Raw genomic sequence first — 14,825 nt, 5'->3', positions numbered from 1 at the left:
AAATCATGTATTCATTCAAAAATGTCATAAATCCTAATCCAACTTGACCCTTCAGTGACATTTCACTTCCTATCTGACGCTTCGCGCTCCTACCTGGTGCGGTTTTGTAAGACACAGTTCTGGTGGGCATGGGTGGCGCGCTCTTTGTAATAGGGCTCGGTGCCATCTGCAGACCTTGTCGCTGCCTTTTCAGCTCCTCTTCTCTTTCTTGGGCAGCTCTGATCTCTTCTTCTATCATTGACAAAGTCCGCTGCTTCCTTGACCTTAACTTGAAAGGGCCCATGGTCACTTCAGTCTCCTGAGTAGCCAGGATGGAGGCAGTGCTCCTCAGCTCAGCTGCCTCTGAATATTTGCTGAAATAGCTGACTTCGTGCCTATTTTCCTCCACAAGGAACGGCTGGCTGGCTGAGTACGTGGGTGACTGCTGCAAATTCTTCCCTTCCCTGAGTCCCAAGTCTTCATCTTTTGAAGTCTTTGGTAAGGTGTCCCTTTTTTCTTGAACAGGTGAAGACACCTGAGGTGGTTCAAACATTGGGTTCTGCTGCTCCTTGGAGGCTGGAGCTGGCCTGGTGATGGTTGGCTGCTGTTTGACTGAGAACTCCTCTGCAGGGATTTCTTCTTCCTTGCAGTTTGCTTTATCTGCCTGCTCGGCTATGGCTTGTTGGATGGCATTTTGAACCAGCAGCCCAGCATGGTACTCCAGCTGGTCATCAATTAGGATGGAGTCTGCCAAGGCAGAGGAGGGCAAGTCACAGCTCGTGTCACTGAATGACTTGGTGATGCCTTCACCCCTGCACTCCACTGGAGTGTTGGCCTGCGGGGTCTGCGGCAAGGAGAAATCGGCCAGAGAGCTTTCCTGCAGAGCATTCATGGTTTCATTGGAGGCACCACTGTCACTAATATTATCCATGCTGAAGTCATTGGAAAGGGTCTCCAAGACAGTGGTATCCTGAGACCTGACAGACAAGTCATCCAAACCAGAGTCAAGCTCCTCTGGAGGGGAAGAGGCGCTGGCTGACTTTGGGAACTGGTCTAGCATGCCGTGCCCATCATCCTTCACCACTGTGAAGACAGCTCTCGCGCTCATGAATTCTCCATCCTCTGTCCATAGCCTGGAGGCCTGTCCAGCTCTGGGGCTATCACTGCATGGTAACTCTCTTACTGGGTCAGCAGCGGTAGTCTGAGCACCTGTATCATCTTCTGAGGTACAGCAGACCTTCTGTGCTTTGACAACAGAGGCATTGTTACCCTCAAGCTGTCCTGTTTGCCCACACGCTGAAATGGGTCTTGTCACGGAGGACAGTGGCCTGTCTACATGTGAAGGATTGAGGCTTTTGTAGAAGGGTTTGATGGAGAACATTTTGGGTGTTCCTGACCGCCTCGGTGGCGCCTGACCCTGAGATGGACCTGAATGCTCCATCAGCTGGAACTGCTTTCTGGCAGCTGAGAAGTCAATTTGCTCTGTGACAATATCCTCTTTCTTGATACTGACTGGCTCTGGTGGTACAAAGGAGCAGCTGATCTGTTTGGGGGATGCTGGCATTGCACCTTGCTGTTGCTGTCTCTCCTTGCGCTCCTTGTACTTCTTGTGGGACTCCAGATGCTCTTCATCCAGTTGATCTTCCAGGGTCTTCTCCTGGGGAGGGTTCCACCATTTGGCGGCAATGTTGGGGTTTTTCTTGACAGCCTGGCTTTTAATGAGTTCCCTTCTTTCCTTTTCAAGTTCCATCATTTCCTCTGATGGTCTCACTTTGCGGACCCGGTATTTCTCCTTATCCTCCTCATCTTCAAAGAGCTTCGAGGGCTTTTTGTCCTCATGGAAGGCCCGTAGTTCAAACTTAGCTTCTTTCTTAAGGGTCGTAAGAGTTGTTTCTCCATCCTTAGAGGATCTTCTAGAACTGTTTGAAGAAGTGGGACTTCCTGGGACCTTCAGACTTTCCCTAGTGTCTTCCTTCAGTCCACCTGAGGAATGACCATTAGATTTTGAGTTCTCATCTATTATGCTAGCTTCATGTGGTTCAACTACCAAGGCTGTCAGCTTGTCAGCTACATCTTCTGCTTTTTCACTAGGTACTGAATCGTTATTGACGTTAACAGATGCTCCTGAGCCATCCATAATAGAGACTGCACTTGGTTCAGGGGAGGATGTCCCATTAATGGTATTATCTGTAGCAGAATCACAGCAATTTGCCTCCAGCACTTCATCTAAATATCTGATCTCTTTAGCAACTTCACTGTCCAGAGATTCATGCCTGTCCTTAAGCCCATTGTGGCTGGTAGCAGTGGAAAAGAAGTGGGTTGGATTGTCTATGGGATGTGCTGAAGCCACTGTGGTGATGCTTTTATGTTCAGAAACTGGAACTTCAACTTCCATTTTCTCTTCCTTTGTAGCAAGCACAGTAACTGGTTCCAAGAAATTGGCACAGTTTTGATTTCTGTTTTTTCTCAACCTGATGTCATCCTCAGGGATTCTGGAAGATTTCTAAAAGAAAAGAGAACAAAACTATGATGAAGTCCTAAAAAGTAACATCATATTTAGTGCAGAGTAAACGCCATCTGGAAAGCAAACAAGACAAATCTTACATTTGAGATTAAAGCAGATCCTTAGAGTATGGGAAGGCAAGGCAAATTATTAGTAGTAAAAATAGCAAGTTACTTTACCGTAAGCTGGACTATGCCCTTAAAGAACAACAAACTTCCATTTAAGTACCACCCATCTGCTTACTATCCTCACTTTGTCATTATTTCATGTCTGTATTCTGGTTTGCCACTAACAATGGTCTTTGGAATTCCAAGTGGCTTGGCAGTTTAGGTTCTTCAAACTTTTGCATGTGCAGCACACAACACCTATTATCCTGGTATTTTAAAAACGCTTTCTGCACGTAAACGAAATCTCATGATGCTTCTACAGATGAAGAATATTACTGCCCTTGTTTTGCAGAAAGAGACGCTAACAGGCAGGAAGAGCAATTCATCCTGAGTTAGGAAAAGGGATGTTGCAACAGCAGGCAATATTCATTTCTCAGTGGATCACTCCTGCTCATGAACCAAAGGGTAGAATTACACAGTGCTAGAAAGACACGGGGTCTTTCTCCAGCCCACACAGAACTGAACCTGGGAGACAAGAACAGTTTACAAATCCTATGGCATGCAAACCACCACAAGGAGCATGACAGGGACCAGAGTCATGATGTCCTCCTTGATCTGCTGTGCAAATGCACTGGATGCCTTGATCTGCTGTGCAAATGCACTGGATGCAATTTCTCCCTGATGTGTTGCCTCTGCTCTCAAGGTGTGTATTGAAAGAAACACTATTTATATTCTAGTATGGTCAGATTTTACCTGTCAAGCAGCCTACTGAAATTCCTGTAAGTGAAATCTGAAGGAACTTTTGATTAAGCTGGTAACATGTCAACAAATTTCTCAAAAAGCTTTTTACTGCTGAAAATGCAAATAAAGGAAACATCAAAAGAGAAGAAGAGGGCATTTTCAACATTATTCACAAAGAATTGGCTAACTCTTGTTAACTCTTCCTAACTCCCAAAAACCAGAAGTGACAAATCCGTTAACTCTGAACAGCACTTAGAAAAAGAAACTTGATATCTCAGCTTCTGGCTTCCTTTTGACAGGTGCTTCTATGTAGTACAACTGCTGAGGCATGGGCTTCGGAAACAAATGGCACTGATCAAACCCTGTGAACTCAGTGGTTGCCCTACAAGTGCATTCTTGTCCGCTAGTCAGCCCTGCCCTTGCTGTTCCGTCTCCCTTCTCCTGCACGCTATTAATAAACACTACAGCAGAGGATGATCAGCTAGGAGCACAACAGCACTTACCAGTGACCTGAACAATCACATTGCCTCCGTCTTTATATAGGCAGTAAAACACATATGACGCACCTTAAGGAATTACAGCCAGCCAGCCAGCCAGAAGAGCTCTTTTTCTAAAAGCACTCTGAAAGAGTTTTCTGTCTAATTATGCAGTTGTACACAATTGAAGACAACACTGGCTTCAGCCACTAGATATTTTCTTCTTAATTGTGCTTTAACACTGGGAAAAACCTTCAAAACAAACAAATAACTAACCTGCTTTTCTCTATATATTTTACTTGACATCACTGGTTGTACTTGCATTTCAATTTCTGTTGAACCCAGAAATTCTCCAACTGAAGTTTCTTGCAGTGTTTTTCTTAAAGTATGCTACATTTTTTTCATTTTACTTTTTTTAAAAATGTGTTGAGTTTCTCCTTTAGCCCTATTAACGACATATTCAAGAAATCAGATGTTTTGCAAACTAATACAGAACAATCAGTATAAAAAGTTCTTACTTTTTTGAGTGAGCACAGCACGAATGAAAGAATAAACTTTCTTTTAACCTGAAAGGGCAAGAATTTCTCTTGATTTGCCTATAGAGCTCCAGGTATCATGACACAATGGGTACTCAGGTGACAGGACTACGACTGCATTACCTATTTGATATTTGGGTTTAAATCTCCCGTGCCTGACTTGCTGGTGCCAAAGTGGGATGTTGCTACCTGGAACAGCCTGTCCAAACGGACATAAGTACCAATGCAAGTAACTGCTGGCTGTTACCTTTCACATACACTATGAGTATGCCATAATGCTCCTGCTAACATTTGTTTCTAATCACACAGACCAAAGTCAGCAGTGACATTGGTAGCCAACTACCTGTCCTCTGTACCCACAAGAACACATCTTCAATAGAATAATCTTCAATAATAATAGAATAATCTTCAATAATCTTCAACAGAAAATCAGGCAATGAAGCTGTGTGCCCCAGCAACTGAAACACATCTCCCTGCAGAGCCAAACCAGAGCCAATGTGCCCTACCCACTCCCCGTCGGCCCTGTTTCTCTGCTTCTAGTACCTCCATGCCATGCAGCTGGGAATATGCCCTCGGTTGCCTCAGAGACCCAGTTCACCAAAGCAAGTCTCCTTCCATCACTGCTTTAATGTATGAACTGTCATACCACATTTGGATATTCAAGTTAGTCAACATAAACACAGGCACAGTATTTTACCGATTTCTTAATGAGTAAGAGCACACCCTCCCATTATAGCCGCAATCCATAGCTCATAATTAAGGCATACACATGTAACTGTCCAATCAGGGGCACGCATTTATGACACTATGTAATTCTGAAAGTGCATATGTCTGTGTAATTAGTGTGACACATAATCACATAGTACGATAGACAATTAGGCAGTAAAACCTGCGAGGAAACATTGCTACTTATGGGATGGAGCCTTTCTCTGCCAGGGCCTGGCAAATGAGCAAGGAGGGCTCTCAGCAGGGTAGAGAAGTCAGCGAGAAACAGTAAGGGAGGAAAAAATATGCAATTAGAAAAAACCCATTTTTTTCAGAATCTGGGGACAATCTCATGAGGCCATGGCAATGCCAGTATGCTCCAGACACTCCTGGTAGGAGCAGAAGTCAATCCACTGATGAATTATCTTAAGAACATAACTGAGAAGATCATCTAGATCAAAGCAACTGACAAAATAAAGCTTTTCAAGATAGATCAGACCACAGTTTATTCAAGGTAACTGGCTGAGTCTGGGAAAATGACACACATTGGGATGATGACACCATAGGTGGAAGACTTGGAGAAGAAGGGCGGTGTGACACACAGACCCCCTGCCTTTACTGTTTGGCAGAAGGAGGTAAGTTTGCCAGGGGGCTGCTTTTGCTACTCAGTTATTAGTATGTACCAACAGTGATCAGGCTTTTCAAAGCCTGCACCATTACAAAGGCATGTAAATGGTAAAAGAGCAGCATTCAATCCTAATTGCAGTCAGCAATACAGTGTTCACAGTGACTTCCATACACTAATTCTAGATCGAGATTTTCCAGAAGTTACTATTAGATTTACACAGTCTCTGAATGCACATTCATTTCTGTTAAAGTCAAGATGCAATGGGGTAATTAGTGTCATTTCCACAATGCTGCTGCACTTTACTAAACTGCAGTTATTAGCAGCTTAGAGAATTATTAGCATATTTCCTCCTTGGTTAAATTCTTCATCTACAAAAGTGTAAGTGTTTGGGCAATCAATCCTTTTAGGAGGGAAAAACTGTGGGTGTGCTACTAGCAAGACCCAGCAAATGTACTGCCAGTGCCTTCCTTTGTTTGATGCAACACAAAATGCAGATGACAACAAGTGGGAGGCAATTTTTGTGAACCACATTGACATTCTTCTGAAGCAACAGCATGGGGAGGGAGGAAAGAGACAAAAAGATTAAATATATAAAAACATTTCATAATTTAAAAAAAATCTATAGCACATTTTCCTTATTGTGGGCTTCTGCCAATCAGTCCAGCCAAGTCCCAGGATAGCTTTTGATGCTTTTGGTCTCCTAGTGTCATTATCATCGCTGACTTCCCATTTCTTCAGACTTCATTTTCCTTGGAGATGTCCTGCACTGCACACGCTTCTCCTCCCACTGCTCGATCACTAAGCCAGTGCTTTGTTCAACCCTTTTCCCTCTGCTCTTGTATCTAACCCTTGGGCCTGTCACGCCTGTAGAGGTTTTAGTGAAATAATGTAACTTAAAATCACATTTGCATATGGTTGACTTACTAATCCACACCTCGCCGCTGATGTCAATCATCTCCCTCTTCATCTACTGTCTTGGCCTGCCTCTCTGACATCTCTTTGCAAAGGAGAAGGAACCAAATGATGGATTTGCTAGGGGCCTGAAACTGGCAAATCTTCAAGAGATCTACTGCTTTCATTCAGCTCATCCTTTTGAAGAACGCAGTCACCATCTGCGTCACAGATGGAGATAGAAGCACTGCAAAGATACAGAAGTCATCTGTACCTCTGTACTTCCAGATGGCCAGTTTGTCCAGCAAGAAAACCCCTAGCCAACAGATATTCTTCCAATCTTGCTAGTAATAGCAAGTACTTCTTTAGAGAAGTAATTTTCTGTAGAAGAATGGCAGGACACGGAAGTGTTGCAGTTCTTAAAGAGCAAGAAAAGCAAAACCAGAGTTGTACAAGATGCTAGCACCCACTCCTCCCGCTTCATGTTCACTACCACACTACAGATGCTCAGAAAAGTGCCACTATCCCACTTCACCCCAGATGGGAATGAAAACCCAAACCACTGTGATGACTCCCGTCTCATGCCAACTGCTGTGCTCCATCCCTCCCACAGCAGCTGCCACTCCATCCACCTCCAAAAATGTGGTGATCCCCCTCATAACAGGAGGGACAAGGCTGCTCGAGGTGGGAGGCTTTGCAGAACGCAATCTTCAGAAATGAGATAAAGACTTTGTGTTTTGTAAATTTCCTGTTCTGGTGAGCTAAGAGAAAGCAGTGGCAGAGAAAAACTGTTCAAAAAGATCCTGGAACTGGAAAAGAAAAGAGATGCAGCTGATGATGCAGCTCAAGGAAAGGTAGGGGACTTCTAATGACACAAGAATCACATCTTTTCATAAAAAAAGAATAAAGCCCAACACCAAAGTGTTGTCTTCATGCTCTCCTCTGTGAAAAAGTCCATTCTCCCAAATGATACTTTTATACTGACTACTAAGGGTTTTAAAAATACTACGTAAAGTGTTGCCCTCAAAGATTACAAATTTTCTCCTTTAAGTAATAAGATAAAATTCAAGTTTCATAAAAAAAAATCTCCAAATCCTGCTGCCAGATTTTGTTGAATTCAAGACATGTCAGGCACATGCTGACACTCCCTTGAATAGTTCCATTCATAATCCTACTTGCACATAAAAAGCGAAACCTGGCCTGTTCCTCTACAGTGCAGTATACAGCGTCTTACACAGATGGAAACCATTGCCAATACTCAGTTATCAGATAATAATTCAGCTATCAGAATTGAGTGTGATAAGTACATTCTCCATAAGGAGCTCTCTGTGCTCTTCAGTGACTTGACTGATGTAGCCAGACAGTACAGTAGGCAAATTTTCTTTATGAAAAGCTGATTTATCTCCTTCTAACCACTTCAGAAATCACAAGACTACAGTTTAAAAATCAATCTAACTTCATACTACCTACCATCCTCTAAACAGCAGTGGAGTACTCTTTTGGAGTACAGATAGTAACAAGGCATGCAGGGATACAGTGCCCCAAGAAGTGGCTACCAGGAGAGCTTGTTTTGTGAAATAGTTTCTGAGAGGTCTTCATTTTTTTTTCTGGTCTGTTTTAGACAAGAAGTTATAATTCTATTTGCTCAGGAAGCATATGAAAGGGTTTGTGATATTCTCTTTCATTCCAGCTGAGCCACAGGCTGCAGCTTCCCCATGTGATACACTATGAAGCTCTTTATCAAATCAAGTCCAATACTCTTTTGCTGCTGTAATAAATTAAGGATGGAGAAAAATGGCTCAAAAATTATCCACAACTTTAATGATAAGCATATATTGTATGGTAGGATACTTTAATGATTAGCACACAATGAATTATACTGTATTTTTTTCAAACATGTCTCTGTAGTTCCAGTACTTTCTGTGCCTTCAAAGACAAACAGTTGAAGCTTTTCCTGGGCAAGCCAGGATTCACCATTGGAATAATTCTTACTACATCCCACTAACTCCATGGCATGTAAACTGGAAGCAGTCTTCTACAGGTAGGAAGCAACTTGATCCTTTATGCCAGCTATCTTCTCTTACTCCCTAAAAATATAGATCTATCTCTTTGAAGAACTTGGCAACCCTAATGACTGGATTTCAACTATTGCTACAGAGACAAGAAAAATAGGTATCTTCCTTCTTTAAATTAAATTGTGTAATTAAACAGCTTCTGCAACTACTGTAAAAAACCCAATAATCTAAAAGGCTAACTACTTTTTATCACGCATTTTCATTCCTGAAAAGAACTGTAACTGCATGAAGCACCTTCATGGACAAAGTGATTTTTACAGAAATTAATATTTTGGGATAGAAGGCTACTAAGTTCTGAATAAAAAGAAATACCACCTCTGATAAAGAAAAAACATCAGAGAAGTTATCAGAGTATGATGGTTACACAGATGGCACTAGGGAAAGCGATTATATTCAAGTGGTGTAGACTTGGATACCAGAGTGTGTAGGGATGGTTTGCTTTGATGCAAAAGCTCTGCTCAGTTCTACAGTAATCAAGACGCAAATCTGAAATTACAGGAAGCACATGATCATATTTTCATTCAGAAACTTCAGCACTGTTTGGTACTGCCACACTCCACCCCACTCATTCTCAGTCTGCCTCCAGATAACAGAATACCCTGAAGAGCTCCAGGATAGCTTTTCACACACATGGGGAGAACTGGGAACTCCCAGTACCTAAGAGACCAGTGAATTAGCGACAATATGATTGCAGGCACCATAGCCTGCATTCAAAAGACCATTTTCTTGTTGTCTGCAATTTTACTTCTTGTAACGTAGGCCAGCCTGAAAGTGTAAGTGAATTAGAGCAGTGAATGCATGCATAAGAAGGCATTTCATCCAGAAAAATGTGTTTTTCAGTTCTCCCATCACTCTTACTAGTTCAAATCCTATTCCTGATGCTCCTTTCACTTCCAAATTGATTTCTATCTCAACAGAAAAATGCACATTAAAGTATTATTTCTTCTATTGCTTCGCTCACTTCCCCAGGACAGAATGACCAGGACAGTACACTGTGTGAGGGTATGAGAAATAAAACAATGCCGCAGAGAGGCAGCACTATGATCAAGGTCAATACAAAGTTATTAGCTTATTAATCAAACACACCACTATAGATGGTTGCTTCTTTTTAACTTTGTTACACATTTTTACTAAGGCTCACTTTTCTGTGGCATGTCTCTAAAATCTGTTTTTGCTGGAACAAGAATGAATGCTTCCAACAGCTGGAATATTTGATTTACAGAGCATATAGTGCTATGCAAATTTGATCTTCTGAAGCAGTCTCCAATGTTACCTAAGGAAGTGCTATGGTTTGCTGGAGGAAATGAAGAGAATTCCATACAACTAACACATAAATGAGAAAATTGTCCACTGATTTACAGGGAGTACAAGGTATGATACAATCCTTAATGCACAGAAAGACACTTTCTTCTTCAGCGCTGAATGTCACAGATGAGCCCCTGCACAATGAACCATTGCATTTGCAGTTTCCTTTGATAGGTTACCCTCAGGCGGACCTGAGCTCAGACCTCTGTTGTTCATAGCACTCTCATGTTCAGCCTCCAGTTAACGTTAGGTGAAAGTGAAGAAATAGCAATCGAATAAGGACAGAAAAATATTCCGCTTAACAGAGTGCAAAATATAGATACTGAGTTGAGCAGAACATGGCTTCAGAATGCACACATGGAACATCACAGTTTCACAAAATGCTGCAACTGAAATCTGCCCAACACATGTTGAAGATGGAACAATTGCTCTGGTAATGCATGATCTAATCCCAGCGGGGAGGAGAAAGGACGCTAAACTAAGCCTTGCTTTAAATACTCTCTAACCCATCTAGATAATGTCAGCACAAGGAAAAGGTGACCTTTACGGTCACTTGCATGAAAAAAATAATGAGAGAGGGGAATTTCCAAAATTCCTTAGTCTTTTCATCAGGGAAGGAGGTTCCTATTCCATCTGAAGAACTCAGCTACAATCATCCTCTGTAAATGCAAGATTTAGGGAAAAATACTGGCATATTAATCATTTGGGGGCATAATAAGGGACCTCCTGAGGAAGGAATTCAGGTTAGGCAGGAGCAGGAGGAAGGCAGTAAATGTAGACAAAAGGCCATGCAGTTCAATTATTCATTGAGCAGATCTTACATGTGCTAGGAACACTCTTTTAATACATTGGAGGAACAGAGATAAACATGCCATAAGCACAGAAGTAGGCTTTCTGAGATGCATTAGTATTAAGTTAAAGTCTTCTGATGATACACATTCTTTCACTGGCTGAGAGTTTTATAAATCTTTCACAGATGGCCTAAACTGCATTTTCTGAGCAAAGATACACAATCTTTATATGCTGGAGGAATTCTCTCATTACTTACTTTCAAGGGCCATATAGCAGGAACCGAATGCTTTAATTGAAGCAAGCACCTACAAACCTTTGCAAACAAAGGCTAAGACAGATTTTTTCCACTTTCTTTCACTTCTCTGCTTCACAAACACCAACTGCTGGATATCATTCTGCTTTTAACTATTTCCTGAAGACTAATGAGTATTTGCTGCACATCTAACAGGCACAGCTGCTCAAGATCTACTGAGTTTGACAGTTAGAAGTGATGCTGCAGAGAGCGCTAAAGTAACCAATGAAATTCAGAATGTGAAAAGAAGGCTAAACACCTAAGAATTACTATTAATCCTTTCCCCCTATCAGCAGAACTTTTTAGAGCTGCTCTCATCCGCTAGGTTAAGACCCATCACTGCAAAATCTCCTCAAAGGTATACCTAGGTAACTGTGCATGTTGCAGTACATCTCAACCAATGCTAGCCTGCTCTACCTGCAGCAGAAAGAGTGGGACAACATTTCACTGCACGCAGCGAGCATTGGGAGGATTAGAGTACCAGGTCTGAATGAGCCAGCTGGTGCTTTAGCATTCCATGGATTGCCTTCTTCCCTGTTTTTTGAGGAAATCAGGTTATTTCTAACTCCCCTAAAACTCCCTATAAAGACAGTGCTCCTCGTGGCTTAAAAGGTTTCAATTTATATTTAGCTTTACGAAAGTAAAGCTTTTTTTAGGCTGTTACCTGCAGACCCAGAAAAAAGCACATCACTGGAATGTTATCAAAGGAAAACTGAAAAGGCATTAAAAAAGAGGAAATGTAGCCTAGTCCTACCTCAAAAATCGTTCAAATTACACAAGTCTAGAGGGAGAGAATATGACGGTGATCAAAGGATATAACTGAAGTGTCTGCCAAGAGCTGTGTTACACGCACAAGTGGGGAGAGAAGCCACTTACAAAAAGAGCCTGGCACATCACCCCCCCCGAGTCATGCTCTCCAATGCGTCACCATGCTCAGAGCCCACCAGGAAACCACTACACAGAAAGGCTTTCACTCCAGTCCCCTTTTCCAGAAACATACCATGGTTATGGGCTACAAGCTAGAGGTTTTACATGACAGCCCAAACCTTGTAGCTCTAGTGGATGTCAATTTGCAGGGCTATTCCTCTGAAAGCATGCATTTAATTTAACTTTTTGTATGATGCATGTAAAAATATACCTGCTTAAAGATAAAATGAAAAGCAGTATTGTTAATGACAAGGTCAGTGTAGCCAAGATGATCAGGGGACTTCGACGCACCACTTGAACAAATTACCAACAAGTAAGTAATATTTAACAGAAAAAGAAGTCAGACTGCAGGCTGTACAGAACAGTTTTGCTACTAAGAGGCCAAATGTGTACAGTCCCTAAAAAGGAGGATGTTGCTAAATTCTCCACATGCCACTGCTGTCCTCAGGCTATAAATATGACCTACCATGTGAGTTACACATTGTGAGCAGTTAGCAAGTTCACTTAAGCTTTGCTCATAACATAAACTAAGTACAATGGTCATCTCACTAATTCCTGCAGGAGAACATTTCATTGAATGTGAAACTTGGAGAGGATTTTTTTTTTCCAATTCCTTATTTGGGAAAAAGCAGTTGAGAAATCCAAGAGAATAAGACATTCCCTTTCAACACCTACCACTTCCCGTCCCTCTGCCCCGGCTCCCCTCCCCTCTTCCAACCAAAGACTCATTATTCCTTCTTTTCCTGCTGAAAAGCCACTGATTAAATGACCTATAGCCCATCTGGACTGCATTAGGATATTATTTGATTAAGGCATTCATCACTTGCTTTTTCAGCAAGTGGAGAATTAAGATAATGGTGGGGGGAAATGGTTTTAACCGAACTGGCTATTCCAGCTCATATTGCTCTGCTTGAAAAGTTTAATTGATCTGGTCTCTCAGTTGTAGGGTTTTTTTCCTAACTACAGAAAAATGAAATAAATATTGGTTATTTTATTTCATGTTGGCAAGACCACTAACACCAAGTAAGTTGTTACATTAAGGGTTTCTGTCATCTATTTTTCTCAGATAACTTGCTATATGATAGGAAATGCTTGCTTAGAAGCTTTTTAAGCAGTTGTAAAAACACTCCCCATTAAACTTAAAGCACCACCCCACACTTTGGTATAAACAAAAATGTGACACATTCTGGGCCAAGTCGCTTTAGGGGAAGGGGATAGCAGACAAAATGGTTTAAATAGATCTTCTCAAAAGAGTCACATGAGAAGTAACTCAGTTTCCAGTATCTGAAGTGACTGCATGAGACTTCAGCCTAAGGAGTCTATGTACGTAAAAAACAAAGGCAAAAAGGAAAAATCACATCATCTTGGCTTTCAGATACTTAAATAAAATATCCTTCCTTAGATCTCAGGAGCTTAAGAATGTACTATGCTGGCACTTGCGCAGGGTTATCAACTAGCGTGCATCGAATGCCATAGAAACCAGGAATGCTGTTGCTGTTAAATGTGACTGCTCACATTACTATGCTTAATTTTCTTCAGTGCTAGACAGCTAAAAGGTGAAGTTGAACAAACACTCTTAAAGCCTTTTTATCAACTGAAGTTTGCTTTACAGTATCAAGAAGGATAACACACTTGACAGTACTCCCCAAAACAATTAAGTAATTCAGCCTGAAGAACATGTTCATGGTTTTCCAAGTTATCACATGTACAGGACATACAAAAGTATCTTTTCTCCCTGCAACTAATATTCTACTTTATTACATGCAATTAGGAAGTGGTAAATTTTAGAAAGCTCTGCCTACTGTTTACAATGAACAGACCAGCCACAGAGCAACAAATTCTACAGCCATCACAAGGAAAAATATTTTAAATACTACTCCTGCTATTGAATGATAAAGGGTCAACGAAAATACAAGTCACAGGTCAAACATCTTAGCTTACCCTTTCTCTCTGTTCCTGTAAATTCTGAAGCAAACCCCAAGAAAGGTGTTTTTCAGAAAAGCCTTCACTTTTTTTTGACTCGTTAAGTGAAATTCCTTCCCCAGCTCGTTACAGGGCTGTGATGTCACAGACTGAGGGAGGGCTGTTTAAAAAAAGAAAAAAAAAAAAAGAGGCAGCCCACACCCTCAGCTCATTCACACAAAGAGGGCTGTTTTAAAAGGAAAGTGCCAGTCCACACTACTAAAAAAGGGCATAACATTTAAGGGAGCCACCTCCTTAGAGATCCCTTCAAAAGCATCATGTTAGCAACAGACCTAAAGCCCTGTTTTCAGCTGATATAAACAAGGATTTACTGTTGTGGGTTTTTTTGGGGAGGCAGGGTAGGGTACACAAGCCAACAACACAGCATGTGGCTGTCTTTGTACTAGAAAGGAGCAATTACACAAAAGACTCTTGTGAAAGGCACAAGTTCCAAGGAGCAATTTGCAGTAGTTTTTACCTACTGGTAAACAAAAAACAAGGGTTGACTATATTGTCTCCACAGCAAAGACTTAGTCAACTGAAGTGCTTAAGGCACGTTTGGTTACCTTCTGCTTCAGAAGATGCAGGTCAGAGCAGTGATTTCTAGCCTGTAGGAAATGTGTCAGCCACGCGGAAAACAACTGAAGATAAGGAATGTAATAAATAAATACACAAACAAATAAGTAGAAGGGTGGATTACTGGGAGAAAAAAGCACCATGTTTTCTACAGCACAACACTTGTTCATTACTGCTGCCTGTGGACTTCTGACATTTGAGTACCTCTAGATTAGCTATAGGCAATCAAGGAGACTCCTGCAGTGCACTGAAGATAATTTCTTAGTTTAGCTGATAGAGACCCCCACCCGAGAAGATGCGATACTGGACCTTATGGTCACCAATACAAGC

General features: G+C 41.6%; 1 protein-coding gene across 14 annotated transcripts in view; it reads right to left on the bottom strand.

Annotated features, from left to right (window-relative positions):
• PALM2AKAP2 (PALM2 and AKAP2 fusion) overlaps positions 1 to 14,825 on the bottom strand; it is a 269,862-nt gene that overhangs the window by 21,586 nt on the left and 233,451 nt on the right. For 13 of the 14 annotated variants that reach the window (XM_054053677.1, XM_054053679.1, XM_054053678.1 and 10 more), the window contains one exon: positions 94 to 2,482. In XM_054053677.1, the coding sequence (XP_053909652.1) occupies positions 94 to 2,482 (2,389 nt within the window). Of the gene's footprint in view, positions 1 to 93; positions 2,483 to 13,898; positions 14,007 to 14,825 lie in introns of those variants that run through there. The other variant, XM_054053690.1, reaches the window with a different exon arrangement.

Source organism: Cuculus canorus, chromosome Z (assembly GCF_017976375.1).
Source record: "Cuculus canorus isolate bCucCan1 chromosome Z, bCucCan1.pri, whole genome shotgun sequence".
In the NCBI taxonomy this organism is placed as follows: domain Eukaryota; kingdom Metazoa; phylum Chordata; class Aves; order Cuculiformes; family Cuculidae; genus Cuculus; species Cuculus canorus.
The sequence above is the reverse complement of the archived record's forward strand: the minus strand, read 5'-3'. Positions and strand labels throughout refer to the sequence as shown.